This window comes from Opisthocomus hoazin, chromosome 8, assembly GCF_030867145.1.
Source record: "Opisthocomus hoazin isolate bOpiHoa1 chromosome 8, bOpiHoa1.hap1, whole genome shotgun sequence".
Taxonomy (NCBI): domain Eukaryota; kingdom Metazoa; phylum Chordata; class Aves; order Opisthocomiformes; family Opisthocomidae; genus Opisthocomus; species Opisthocomus hoazin.
Window position 1 is genome coordinate 60,122,758 of NC_134421.1, and position 12,959 is coordinate 60,135,716.

Sequence of the window (12,959 nt, forward strand, 5' to 3'; positions counted from 1 at the left end):
TATAGTGTGAGACAGCAAAGTTACAACTGCAAAGTATCTGGAAGTCCTAGCAAGAAAACATCTCAGCATACGTGGCAGGGCTAAGATTAATGTAAATTAGAAAACCTACTCATTTTCTGAAGTGCTAATCTGCCTTCAACAAGAAAAAACGTAGCTGAGACTTAGAGATGGAAAGTCGAATTTCTCCCTTTGTGACACCCACACTTTCCTATTGATTTCATCATATTGCAAAACCATAATGAAGGGGGGAACTTCACTGTAGGGCTGCAGCTCTCTGAGGTATTTTTCTTCTTAAGGGCAGATTAGCAGGCCACAAAACTAAGCCATGTTTTGATCTTTATATTTTTAGCCTTCTCTTTATATGTTAATGGGACTGCTGCTCCCTAATGCAAGTCCCTTGGGTGTTATTTTGACTTACTATGCTTTTAAACCCTTCTTAAAAATGCAGGGGTATCTTGGAAAACTTATTCTACTAACAGTCACAGTGACAGATTTTAAGCTAACTGTTCAGTCATGGAACTGAATCAAGCAAGTTTTAAGCCTGAATTCAAGCATCTGGTTCGAAGACCCGCAGGAGCACCCAGGGTGCTCCACTCCCCTCCTCCATGTAACAGTGTGGAGACCAGATGCTTTTCCCCACTTCTGTCCCAGATCCTGAAAAACAACTCAGACCTTTTACAGGTGATCATTTGCTTGGTTTTGTCCTCATATTGCCCTGAGTCTGCATGCAGCTTTCTTCTTTCCAGCAGAGCCGTGGGTCAGTTTGGAAGTCATGCGGTGGAGGCCCTCTGCACCCTGTTTCTTTAGGACACTTAATTTTCACCCACGTTGTATTATTAGCTGCTATTACATGAACATTGACCAGGCTTCAGATGTGAATATAGTTTGCTGCTTTATTTTTTTCTCCAGAAGTGCTTAGGGCACTGGCCACAGCGGGGGCTGCAGCTCGCCCAGATGCACGCAGCTGGAGTGGGGGTGGCGTGCACTGCTCTGAGGGTACAGCTCAACCCTGCCGCTGCACCAACCCAGCAGCAGCAGCTTCGTTACAGCACTCCCAGGACAATATCTTAAGATCCTATATCAAACATGAAATGACTGCAGAAGATTATCCTTTAAGATTTAGTCATAAAGTGCTCTTTTGAGGACAAAGACTTCAACAGCAGCAGGCTTTTTCCCCAAAGTTACTGTTTACATTGACTGATAGTTTACAGGAAGGTTGCTGTTCTGGTAGCTTGCTTTTATTTGCCTTTTTTATATCTGATCTGGAAGTGCCTTTGCATATTTGGAATTGATAATGTTTTGTCTAGAAGAAGTACCTTTCAGGCAAAGGAATGAAATGCAGAATTGCTTTCTTGTCTGCTTTCTTGTGACTCTCAACTGACAGTATGTGTTGTCAGATAGAAATAAAAGTGCGGTGTTACAATTTTCTGCCTGTGGTATGTATGTCTTAAAATATACCATATGGCTGGGCAGCATTGCACCAGATTTTTTCTCACGAGTGACTTTTTTCTCACTAGTGTTAGAAGTAGTAATATGGAAATGAATGAGTGAAATAATTTGCTTTCCTTCTGGGCTTGTTGGCTGTGATTATTCTTGCTTCTTACGGTGTGTAAAATTTTGTGTTTAGGCTTTGTTTCCTGAAAAGTTTTGCTGCTGTTCAGGTTTGCTAGCCTGTAACGTGTTTTCTGAGGAGTTTTCTTCTTCATGGGCACCATTCTGCTTCCAGCATGCTGAAATCCAGACTGCTGAGCATGATGCTCTTCTCTTGAGTAACTGCTTTGTGAAATACTCTCAGCATTATAGTCCATTGATGATCAGTGGGGGATATGCAACATAAAGTTGCAAAGAATCAGATCATGGCAGTTTTCAAGACAAAACAGGAGGCAACGTAGACTATTGCCCATTTCACAAGTTCCAAGTGCTTAAGTAATAATTATAGAAAAAGATGTTAAAAATGCATAAAGAATTAAAGCAACTGTTTGGGTGTTCGTACATAAGGAATTTTTCTTTATCGCCAAAAATGCCACAGAAGTCTGCAAATCACAGCTGATATTTCTGCTTTAGTGATGAAAGAAAGTGTGAGAAGTGTGTAACAGGAAAAGCTTTGATTTTTTAAAGTCCAATTTTACAGAGTATTTGAATATCAAAACTCCTGCTTCTGCACAAAAATAGTCAGTATTCCCCTGTGCAACTCTTTGGTGACAGCAAGGTGACACTGCATGCCAGGGTCTCATCCTGGTGGGGGGCCAGTTCAGCGCTGGTGGCCAATGCTGCTCTCAGCCCACTGTCATCGCCATGCTGGCTGTCACCTCTGGGCTTCCCCAATCTCATCTCGCTGTTGGTACCCAACACCTGCCTGAGCACGCACACACTGTCACGGGGATGCTTTAGCCCAGGCCAAAAGCATTGTCATCACTGCTAGCCAGGCCATCCCCAGTTCAGTTCTACTACACTACAGAAGCTGTAAATATAATAGATTTGTGGTTACAGAGGAGGAAAATACAATAGTTTTTATCATGATACATCAGAACGTCTGTGGACCATGCAGGTGATGTGCAGGACTGTGCTTCCTTCCACCCACTAATGTGATCTGGGCAGAGATGCTGGTAGGTTTCAGCCAGTGGTGCTGAATCTCAGCACAGTTTTGAACTCCTGGAGACTGGTGATTTTAATTGAAATTCCTCCATTCAACCCACAAAACTATTCTTCCTCCCCTACTTCTCCCTTACCTCTCCCACCATCCACCTTGTTTGGTGGTTTCCCAGCTCCCTTCATCCCCTTGCAGAGGCTGAGAGTGACCGTGGTGCCCGTTAAGCAGCTTTACTTACTGTTCGAGTTTTTATATTTATGAAACCTGAGGAATTAGTAACTCTTTCCTCAACTCTCAAAAAGACAAACCACTGATCCTGTGGCACTAGCGTCAACTATTGAAAAAATGCAAACTTCTTCACTCCTGAACAGTATTACAGAAACTGTAACTAGTGTTCACAACTTTCACATGCTGTGGTGGTTGGTCTTGCTTAAGTGTATGAAGATAAAACCATATTCTGTCATTGCCACGGCTGGCTTCTCCCCTGCAGGCGTGTAGTTCCTGCACACAGTCTTTCCGGAGCAGATAGGACAGGCTTTTCTGAGACACCCCCACTCCAAAAATCTCCTAGAGGCTGTGCGACTGGCCATGCTGCAGGTAACTTTGGTGTCCCAGCAAGGGGACATGGGGCTGTAGGAGGCCTTACACAGCTCGTGCGGGCATTGCTGAGGTTCCTGTAAGCCAGGCTGTGGGGAGGGGATCAGGAGGCCTGGACCACCTCCAGGCCTGCTCCTCTGGGTAAAAGCTGCCTTCTGTCTCCAGTTCTGTGGAGATGCTGCAGCTGGTGCTGGTGAAGGACACACTGTGGCTTCTATACACAACGCATGGTTTCAAGTTGACTCTCAGATCACGTGAGACAAAGAAAAGGGGAAGAGGACAGAATAACTTGCATAACAACATCACTCCAAAACAAGAAGAGATGTCTGTAAATGATAAATACTCCATCTGGAAAAAGATTGTCATGGAAGTCCCTCCGGTTTCATTCTATAGTTATCCTTATTTATTGGTTTGACTGACTTAATTTGCTTTGGAGGAGACTATCAGTTTGAAAACATCAGAGTTCACCAATGATGTCGATAACAGAGATGTAAAGTGTAATTAGGGATAGCGCAAGTGCAAAGAATACACCAGGCGCTGAGCACGTCCTTCAGCGACTGAGGCAGTGACAGCAGTGCGGGCAAAGACAAAATTTGTCTGTGGGCGAAGGATCAAAAAAAAGGAAATGTGTTACAAGGCAGACTGCTGCCAGAAAACATTAAGTTCATTTCAAATAAATTAAAGAGAGACTTAAGGTTTTGTAGGCAAAGCCTTGAAGCCATTATCCCGATTAGTCATACTAGGCTAAAGAAGAGCAAACAGGCTATCAGGATGTGTCGCCACTACCAGTGTAGCCAAAGAAGGGGTGTTGTCAGTACGCAAACCACTCAGCCCAGCACAGCTAGAGTCTGGGATGAAGACTAGTTAAATAAAAAAAAATTTTGGAAGCTACTGCCTTGGAAAGGATGCTTTATACATCCAGTCAGGATGTATGTGTGTTATAGATGAGCGTTGGGCAGTTAAAATTTTATTGGGCTGTGTAGTTGTTTTCTAGTTGTTGCACAGCCATGTTTCATTTGATGTTACTTGCACCACTAAACAGGGAGGCTTAGTTGGTTTGTGACTCTGTTTAAGTGAGCAGGTCAGCATAGTTTTGTCAGTTGAGACAGCTGCTTTGCAGTTTCACCTCTACCAAAGCAAATTCAGGTCAATTCCAGGGGCTCCAGTGCTGCCTTGGTGAATTGTCACTGCTGTAAGGAGAAGGATGCGGTTATTACTGGCCCTGAGAATGAGTCTAGTGGGAGCAGATGTCTGGCATGATAACGGGCTGGTCCTGTGTCGCATTTGTCACTGGTACAAAACCTAGCAAGCATCGTGTCTGATGTTTGGTTCCTGGGACACGTGCTAAGGTTTGCGAAGTGGAAAGATTCAGAGCAATGTGATATTTTTGGGAAGTTGTGCAAGAGTTGCTCATATGGATGAGACACAAGCCAAAAGCAATAACAGTAAAAAAAAAAAAGGTAAGTGAATACAAACCAGGGACAGCTGCTTTTCTGCAAGAGCATAAACTGGAATACATTGCTAAAATAGACCTACAAAAAGCTAGTACAGAATGAAGGTATCAGCCTAACAGGTTTCTGTAAAGAAAAATATAAAAGTTGCTATTACAGAACATGGTAGGGCTGTTAGGAAAATATTTTAAATAGATTTTGGCTCAAGCCTTTGAGAATATTTTTTTTTCTTCTATATTTCAGCAACACAGTAGCTTATTAACATTTTCTATTTATATTACTGCTGGTCCATATTTACTGTTACTAAATCTGTTTGTCTTCAGCACTTAGTACCATGTTTCTCTCTGTGGAGCACTTAGACTTCAGCTGTAGATTGCCCTCTCATCCTGCCTGACAATGGCCACCCTACAGCCACCCACATACTGCAGCCCAGGGTCTCACCACCCCCACCCCCCTGACTCATGCAGCCATATCGCACGTTACACAAGGGGCTCATTCACTGTCTTGGGGAATTATGCAAATGAAAGGGGATATTCTCCTCCCTGTACACCACGATTTCCATATGTGTAAGTCCCATTAGGTTTAATGAGACCGGCACTCATAAATCCCCGAGATGAAATTATACCCCTAAGTGGGTTCTAACAAAAGGCTGCTCAAAAGTTTTGATTAACAGTCCCTTAAAAGTAGAAGAGTAAAAGAGAGATTAAGCAAAATAATATTCTTTCTTTCAGGGCAAATTTTCATAAATCTGTTCATTGGGTTTTCATTCCTCCAAACCTGTGTTTCTAGTGAAGTGCTCGCTTCAGTAAGTACTGAAAAAATGTGAACATAAAGCACTGCTCTTGTTAGTTCCTAAATGCCCTAACCTGATCTGCTTCATACCTGGATCCCAAACTGTGAATGTATTTCAAATCTGAACTTGCAATGAATTGTTGTTTTCAGAACTATAAGGAAAACACATTCAAATTTTCTCTATATAGTGAAAGGATATAAATCCCATACTTCTAGTCCCAAGCGCGGGTCGCTTCAGCACAGGGGGATCCTCCCAGGAATCAGGTTGCTGCATTCAGGCTCTAGTTGGCTCCTAACCACAGAAGGAGTTATGGATTTTAGTGACAGACTTTATTGAACTGTTATACACTTATCTGTTCTTTTTCTACTCTTCTTTATTAGCATGTGGATGGTGTTTTCCCCAATGTGGCATATGCTGAAAGGGTCTATTATTTAATAAAAAAGGACTAAAAATAATGGTGAAATAAACACATGCCTTCAAGAAAGATAAAGATAATACATTGTTGGGTAGAAGAATGTATCTGATGGTTGCTGGTCTTTTCTTTCTTCATACTATTTAATAATTTATCAAACCATCCTGACCCTTAATTGATCACAAGGGTCACAAAGTGCTTTAGCAGTCTGTTACATTCTATCAAACGAGAGGTATTTTTCCTGTGAAGCAGAATGAAATCATCCCCTCAATGTAGTTTTAGCTAGGTGGGTGCAGTTATCTTAGGGCCAGATTCTGCGCTTTTACTCACTTTGAAAAGAAGTTGCATGGGTAATTCAGTTGCATTTGACTGGCTGCTTGCTTGAGTAGAAAATGCGTAAGCTCTTAATTGTACATTTGTGTTCGTGTTTTAGAAATTATAGTTACCAGTATTTCTTTACTCCCAACAGTCCTTTTTAACACAGACTACTGATATATTTCTTAAACATCTATTTGTTTTTTTTCTCAAAAAAACCAAACAGAAAGAAGCTTGATTTTCTTCCTACCACTAGTTCCCCACAGAATTTTAGGACTTACATTTCAAAGTCCTGAAAGAGGTTCATGACAGTTTAAGGATGTTGCTCAAATATTTTTCCAGTAACTAAACATAAACTATTATTTCACTCACTATATCATTCAGAGAAAACACTATTTCATTATCTTTACATGTGTTTACAGAAGGATCGAAAAAGTTCTTTAAACATCGAAAGAGACTTAGGACAAAGGGAGGTGCCTAGCTCTGAAAATGTGGTCTGAAAGTTGCAGCTCCAGCAGCTGTAAAATGCACTTGGTGTCTCTATACATTTGGTGAATAGACTTTAGCCTAGGAACTTCCTTAGGCCTGCACTTGGATTTCTGTGAGTTTGGGTCTTGTCAGCCACCTGCCCAACTGCTCCACAGCCTCTGTTGCTCCCCAGATAATGTAGAGAAGCAAGTGGCTTTCCCTTAACTTGCAGGAGGACCCTGGTTCTGTGGTGGCCGTGGACACCTGTCTTACAGAGGTTTTACTAAAAAGCCAGGCTCCTTGCCTGTAGCCACCAAGCTATGTCACTTATGCCAGCACACTTGCATCTGAGTAGTGCGGTCTCATATGCAACAGGAGAGTGGGGGTACCACTATATACAGCTAATCTTCAAGTTCGTAGAGAGGATGTGCTTCTGGGAAGAAGAGACTATGGGCATAAGCTCTCTGCCAAAGTGATTGCATTAAATCATAGGTTATTACTGAAAATGTAAACCTGCATCTCTCCATTTTGAAAATAAGTATTTGTCCTACATCCCCTCTCAGAACAGGTCCCTGGTGCTGCATGGGACAAGCAAGCTGCAGGCTCTGGTTTGGCTCCTTTAGCATGGAATTCAGCACAGGAGGTGTATTGTGGCACAGTCCCATTTGCATCACTCCCTGCTTTGTAACACCAGGCAGAATCACGTGCAGCTTGTGGGTTATGGATCACCCTTCAAGATGCTAGAGCCTGGGTGGAGAACATAGGTCCCCAGCTTTGTTTCCTAAGGGAAAAGACTGTGCCTACGACTAGGTACTTAATTTTTATGTAATGCAAAATCTAATTTGAAGGTGTCTGTTTCTGACTTAAATTTATTATCTACTAATGAGTAATGATTACTTTCTCAAAGATCCCTTAGTGATTTGGATACTTACAGCTTTATTTTCTTGGTATTTCATCAATATTTTATACTTGGCATTTCGCTGTCCCTCTTATGCATAACTTTGAAAATGGAAGCATACAGCAGATAATCAGTTTAGAGGGAGCAACACCAAAATGTGATAATTCATTTTACACCTGTATTTAACATTAACCCTCTCCTTTAATATCACACTCAATTCATATAATAAATAGGAAATGGTAGACTACCTACCATCTGGCTCAGTGCTGAAAAGTCTGTTGAGACTTAGCCTCAGTGAAGGACTTACCAAGGACTTTGACGTGCAGGTGAGCTCCTTGTATAAATCTCTAGTTTAGGAAACTGTTTTCTAAGGAGGATGCGTCATGCTGTAATAAGGAACATTACATAGTTACCATATGTAAGTCAGGACTATTGCAGATGCGCATTTCTCAGCCTTATAAAGCAGAAAATGATGTGAATCTTACTGCATTTGTCTGCAGCTTTAGATGCTTCCCAAGCATAGCCAGTAGAAAAGACCATCCTTTGGCTTCCAGTGGTGCAGCTGGGAGAATAGTTCCTATCCCCTATAGCTCTCCCTTTTGGAAATCCAGGAAGAAGGTAATGATGAGTTCAGGAGCTGTTCTTGTGCTTATCCATTTGTGGACCACCTAAAACAGCATCTTCACATCTCGTTCACTTTCTTGTATGCCACCTTATAAAAGAGGCAAAATATTTCAATGCATTAGCGGCTACACCCCTATAAGTTATACTGATTAGAAGTAAAATAATTGTCTACAAGTACAGAAGGAAGCTATGTATTTGTCATCTGACTTTCTGTGAGATTTTCCATTCAATAATTTTTTGCTTTCCCTGAATTTCTTGTATTTAATCTATCTCTTGAAATCTACCTCTTCACACGCAAGTTTTTTGATTCAATAACTACAGGTAGTGCATTGAATAGAGTGAAGCATATTTTTAAAAGTTTACACAATATAACCAACTGCTGAGTTAAATCTTGAGAGGGACTGAGCATGTCTACTTCCTCCCCTAGCAGTGCTATTGGCAGGTACAAAGCATGTCTGGGGTTTAGGTGACTGCACTGGGACTCCTGAAGCCTCAGAAATTTTAGGGGAAGGATAAGCTAGGAAGTGCAGATATCTGAAACACGTCAGTGTGATAACTGCACACCATAAAAAACAAGTAAAAAGGAGTTCAGAGAAACGCTAACAACATCTTTGCGTGTAGCATGTTTTAGAGCTGTGGATGTGCAGCTGTCACAAACCTTAGAACATTTTGGTATTGAATAAGTGACATGGAAGCACTTGATTATTTACAAAAGTGTTTATAGAGTTTTATATAGATAGACCTCAGAATTTAACCTTAAGATTGTTACTTTTTTAAACACCAGACTTCAATGTGTATAGTTGCACTGGTCAACAGGACGTGCCAGGGAATGCCTGTAGAACAATGCTGACCTGAGGCAAGCATCTTGAAAGAAGGCACACTCTGAAGCTGGCTGAGGTGCATACAGAGTGCAGAATACACTTTTGTTCTGAGATCTGCTGTATAATCACGGTTGTCTTGTATTCAGCTGATTTTTCGTAGCAGAAAGTTGTTCCATATTTGTCCTTGGATTTTTTATGGGGCAACCATTCAGTCTGGGAAGCAGCCTGCAGGGTCAGAGAGGTGGTGGAGAAGGCAGGAGTTGCCTTCCATAGCAAGGGACTGCAAAAAGATTGGACCTAAGAGGAGAAAATAACATCCTTTATCCCTTAATTTAATGAGTTCTTAGTATCAATTGCATCGCTCCATTTTTGGCATTTTTATGATTTTTCTATGCACATTTTCAGCATGAAACTTATGGCTTTAAGCGTCAAAAAGCTTTTTAAAATACCACTCTATTATTCACTGAAGTTTCAGTACTTAATTTTTGTGAAATGTTCTGAAGACTCTGAACTCCAAAATGGACTTGATGTACCCAGTAAAGGTCCAGCAGATGAGACGTGGTTGTTTTCATCGTAAAAATGGTCACAATAAACTATAAATAAAATATAAATATAAAATGATGATAAAGTGAGGAAATCGGAATTTTGAATACTCTCTGTGGAATTCATTGACTTTTTTTCTGCAAAAAAATGAATGAGTTGTTCTTTCATTGTTTAGAATTTATTCTAGTCACTGCAACGTTGTTCTTTTTTTAAAATTGTAAATCAAAGGAAAAAGAAATTCTCCACAGATGTTGTATGTGTTTGATGTATTAGACACATTTTTACAGTCTACTGCCTGAAACCTAGGGAATTCATTAACTCACAAGTTGCTGCCAAGGAGGGAAGCGGTCACATTTCCCAAGCTGCTGTGCCTGTCCCCCGGCTGGAGGAAGTGGTTCGGGTAGCCTTTGTCGTCCCTTGTATTTGACTGACTATGGAGAAAGGGGGATTTCTTCAAACTGAAGGGCTGATCCTGTTTCTCCCCAGACAGCATCTGTTATTTAATTAACCTGCTAAAGTCTGTAGCTGGCTCTGTTTCCCATTGTGCAGCCGGAGATGATGATAGATGAGAACTGGTGTTCTGCACCAGCCCTAGAGACCCCTTCTGTCCTGGTTTTGGCTGGGATAGAGTTAATTTTCTTCCTAATAGTTCATGTAGTGCTGTGTTTTGGATTTGGAATGAAAATAATGTTGATAACGTACTGATGGTTTTAGTTTGCTACGTAATCAAGGACTTTTCAGCTTGTTCTACTGTTCTGCCAACGAGAAGGCTGGGAGTGCATAAGAAGCTGGAAGGGGACCCAGCCGGGACAGCTGACCCCAACTGGCTAAAGGGGTATCCCATACCATATGATGTCACCCTCAGCATATAGAGCCGGGGGATGAAGAAGGAAGAGGAGGACATTTGGATTTCTCTACTACTGCTCTCCAGAAAACAGGCTCCACCCAGGGGAGCCTGAGCCTTCTCTGTGGCCATCCTGACCCAACAGGCTTTAGCATCGCTTGAGGATTTGAGCTGAAGAGTGTCAACTGCGTGGATGGTGGAAGACCTCATGTGTATGCTTCTGTGAGGAACTAACTGAAAAACCCTAAGTGAGAAGATTGTGATCATTTGTAAAAGATGCAGGCACCACTGCCGTCACCCACTGCCTCCTGCCATTCCTAGGACAGATTACTTAAACTCACTGTTGCTTCATTTCTCCACCCCAAAACTGAAGCTGTTTTAGAATTTAGTAGCCCTCAGGATAAATAATATACATAACCCTGAGCCTGAATGGGATTTCAGATGTTGCTTTTGATCTATAAAATGCTAAAAGGTTTGCGTGTGAGACGGTCCCTTCCCTGCACAGTGCCACTGGCATGGCCTTCCCTGGAGGGCACCAGCGCGTGTTTACGTCAGAAAGAATTTGTCCCCTCCTTGGTGGATATCTCTCCCTTGCAGAGTCCTTCCACCTTTGGATCAGTAAGGTGCTAAGAGAAATTGCCGGGTTTACATTTCAGAAGAATTACCATAAAATACAGTTGTAGAGGATTCTGAGAGGCAGAGATTGGTTTTATTTCTCTGTTGTTGTTTGAATTGCAACAAGTAAATAGAAGAAATACCAGCCACTACAATCTTTCTGAAATGCGGTCACCTAACAGCTAACAGTGACCTAGTCCAGCATGGAGATGCCTGCTACCATTTGCTTTTCCTTTTGATCCTGTGTAACTATTTTCTGAACTGAAGGTGCAATATTTGAAGTAACTCAGAACAAGACATTTCTTTCTGATAAGTACATTCAAAAGAATAGTTTCAACATTTACTATTCAATGTACTAAGATTAAAGGTGTAGTAATCCACTCAAGATTTCCTTACTTTAAGCCTAAGGGTGTTAGATGACTAAGTTTGCACTAATTTGTAGGAAACCGCTGAGGGGCTCTAAGGGGGAGAAGATTGATGTCTGATATTGTGTTTTTGGTTAAAAAATACAGTTCTCTTGTCTGATGATGAACTGCAGTGAATTCCAGAGGGAGGGATTAATAGATTACATTTAAATTCATCCACGTATTAGAGGCTGATTATTAGAGGCTGGTTAAAAAAAATCAAAGGAACGTATACTGGTAAAATGTCTGAAGATTGCTGCTTTTATTTCACATCAGAAGAAGAGTTCATGAATCTACAGTTCATCTGCTTTCTTCCAAGTAGATGTGCCTGTCTACTAAGACACAACAACTTTATCCAAAAGCTTCATTTTCCTTATTAAATCACAGCATTTTTCCTGCAGGTTTTATTTTCTTTTAGGTATGTAATGGTTGTAAATCGGGTAATGGATCAACACTGATTTACAGCATCTGCAATCCAGCTCCTCTTTAAAAATGCAGATAATTCCTCTGGAATATATTCTGGTCTCAAGAAGAGTAACGGTAGCAAAATACATGGAGCCTTGTGGTAAATACTAAATCAGCCTTGGCTCAGGCAAAGGCCAGCTCCAATGTTTTCATTGGCGTTAATTCTAATTAGTCAGTGGCGTACTCTTGGTTTTTTATTCTGTGATGACATGATGAAACACATGGCAGATACTTTTCTCTGTCTCTTAGCACCTTGCAAATGAGCCATTAACATGTGTTACTATTGATCTCCCCTGTGTCTTTCTCATAGGAATTATGTCTGACCACCAGTTTGGAAACCAGTTTATGTGCAGCGTGGTTGCATCACATGTGAGCCATCTCCCGACTACAAACCTCAGTTTTGTTTGGATTGCTCCACCTGCGGGGACAGGCTGTGTCAACTTCATGTACGTATACACACAATGCCTGTGATAAGACGATCCTTTTGGAGATAGCGAAATGACCTAACTTGCTTGCGCTAGGGCCTTATATCTGGATCAAGAAGTCAGTCCTGCAAATTGTAGACTTTAATAAGGAGTAGAAATATTGAGTTCTTCCTTCCTGAAGAGTTTCTGTGTATATTAGGACATTACGTTTCAAAGCATGGAAGAAGGATGTAGTGTTTTGTAAAGTAGCATGCCATCAGAGAAATAATGTACAAGTGCATCAAGCCTAGTATTTCAGTAGAAATTGATTCCTCTAAGTTATTAATCATATCATTGATCCTTTAAGTACACAGCACATTTGCATTGACCTAATTTTTTATCAGTTGCATTTAATAAGAGTTAGAACACCACACAGATGTTTGGTTCAGATTGTAAGCATCAACATAAAATACAACTATTCAAGAGTAGTTATACTCAAGTATTTACTGTTCCTAATAATAAAAACTTTTAACTTCTGCTGAGTTCAACTAGTTTACAACCTGAAAAAACCCAGGAGGTTATTCTTACAGGTTTTTTGATAATTTGTTTTAAAGACCTAAGTCATCATTTGATGATTTAGCACCATATAAAGTGCCAAGAAAATACACAGCTTAACATGAATTATTAGAGTATGTGTTACTATATTTTATCTTAA

At 40.9% G+C, this 12,959-nt stretch overlaps 1 protein-coding gene across 2 annotated transcripts in view; it reads left to right on the plus strand.

Moving 5' to 3' along the window:
- RELN (reelin) overlaps positions 1–12,959 on the plus strand; it is a 300,342-nt gene that overhangs the window by 73,479 nt on the left and 213,904 nt on the right. For both annotated transcript variants that reach the window (XM_075429592.1, XM_075429593.1), the window contains exon 3: positions 12,151–12,286. In XM_075429592.1, coding sequence (XP_075285707.1) covers positions 12,151–12,286 — 136 coding nt within the window. The remainder of the gene's footprint in view (positions 1–12,150; positions 12,287–12,959) is intronic.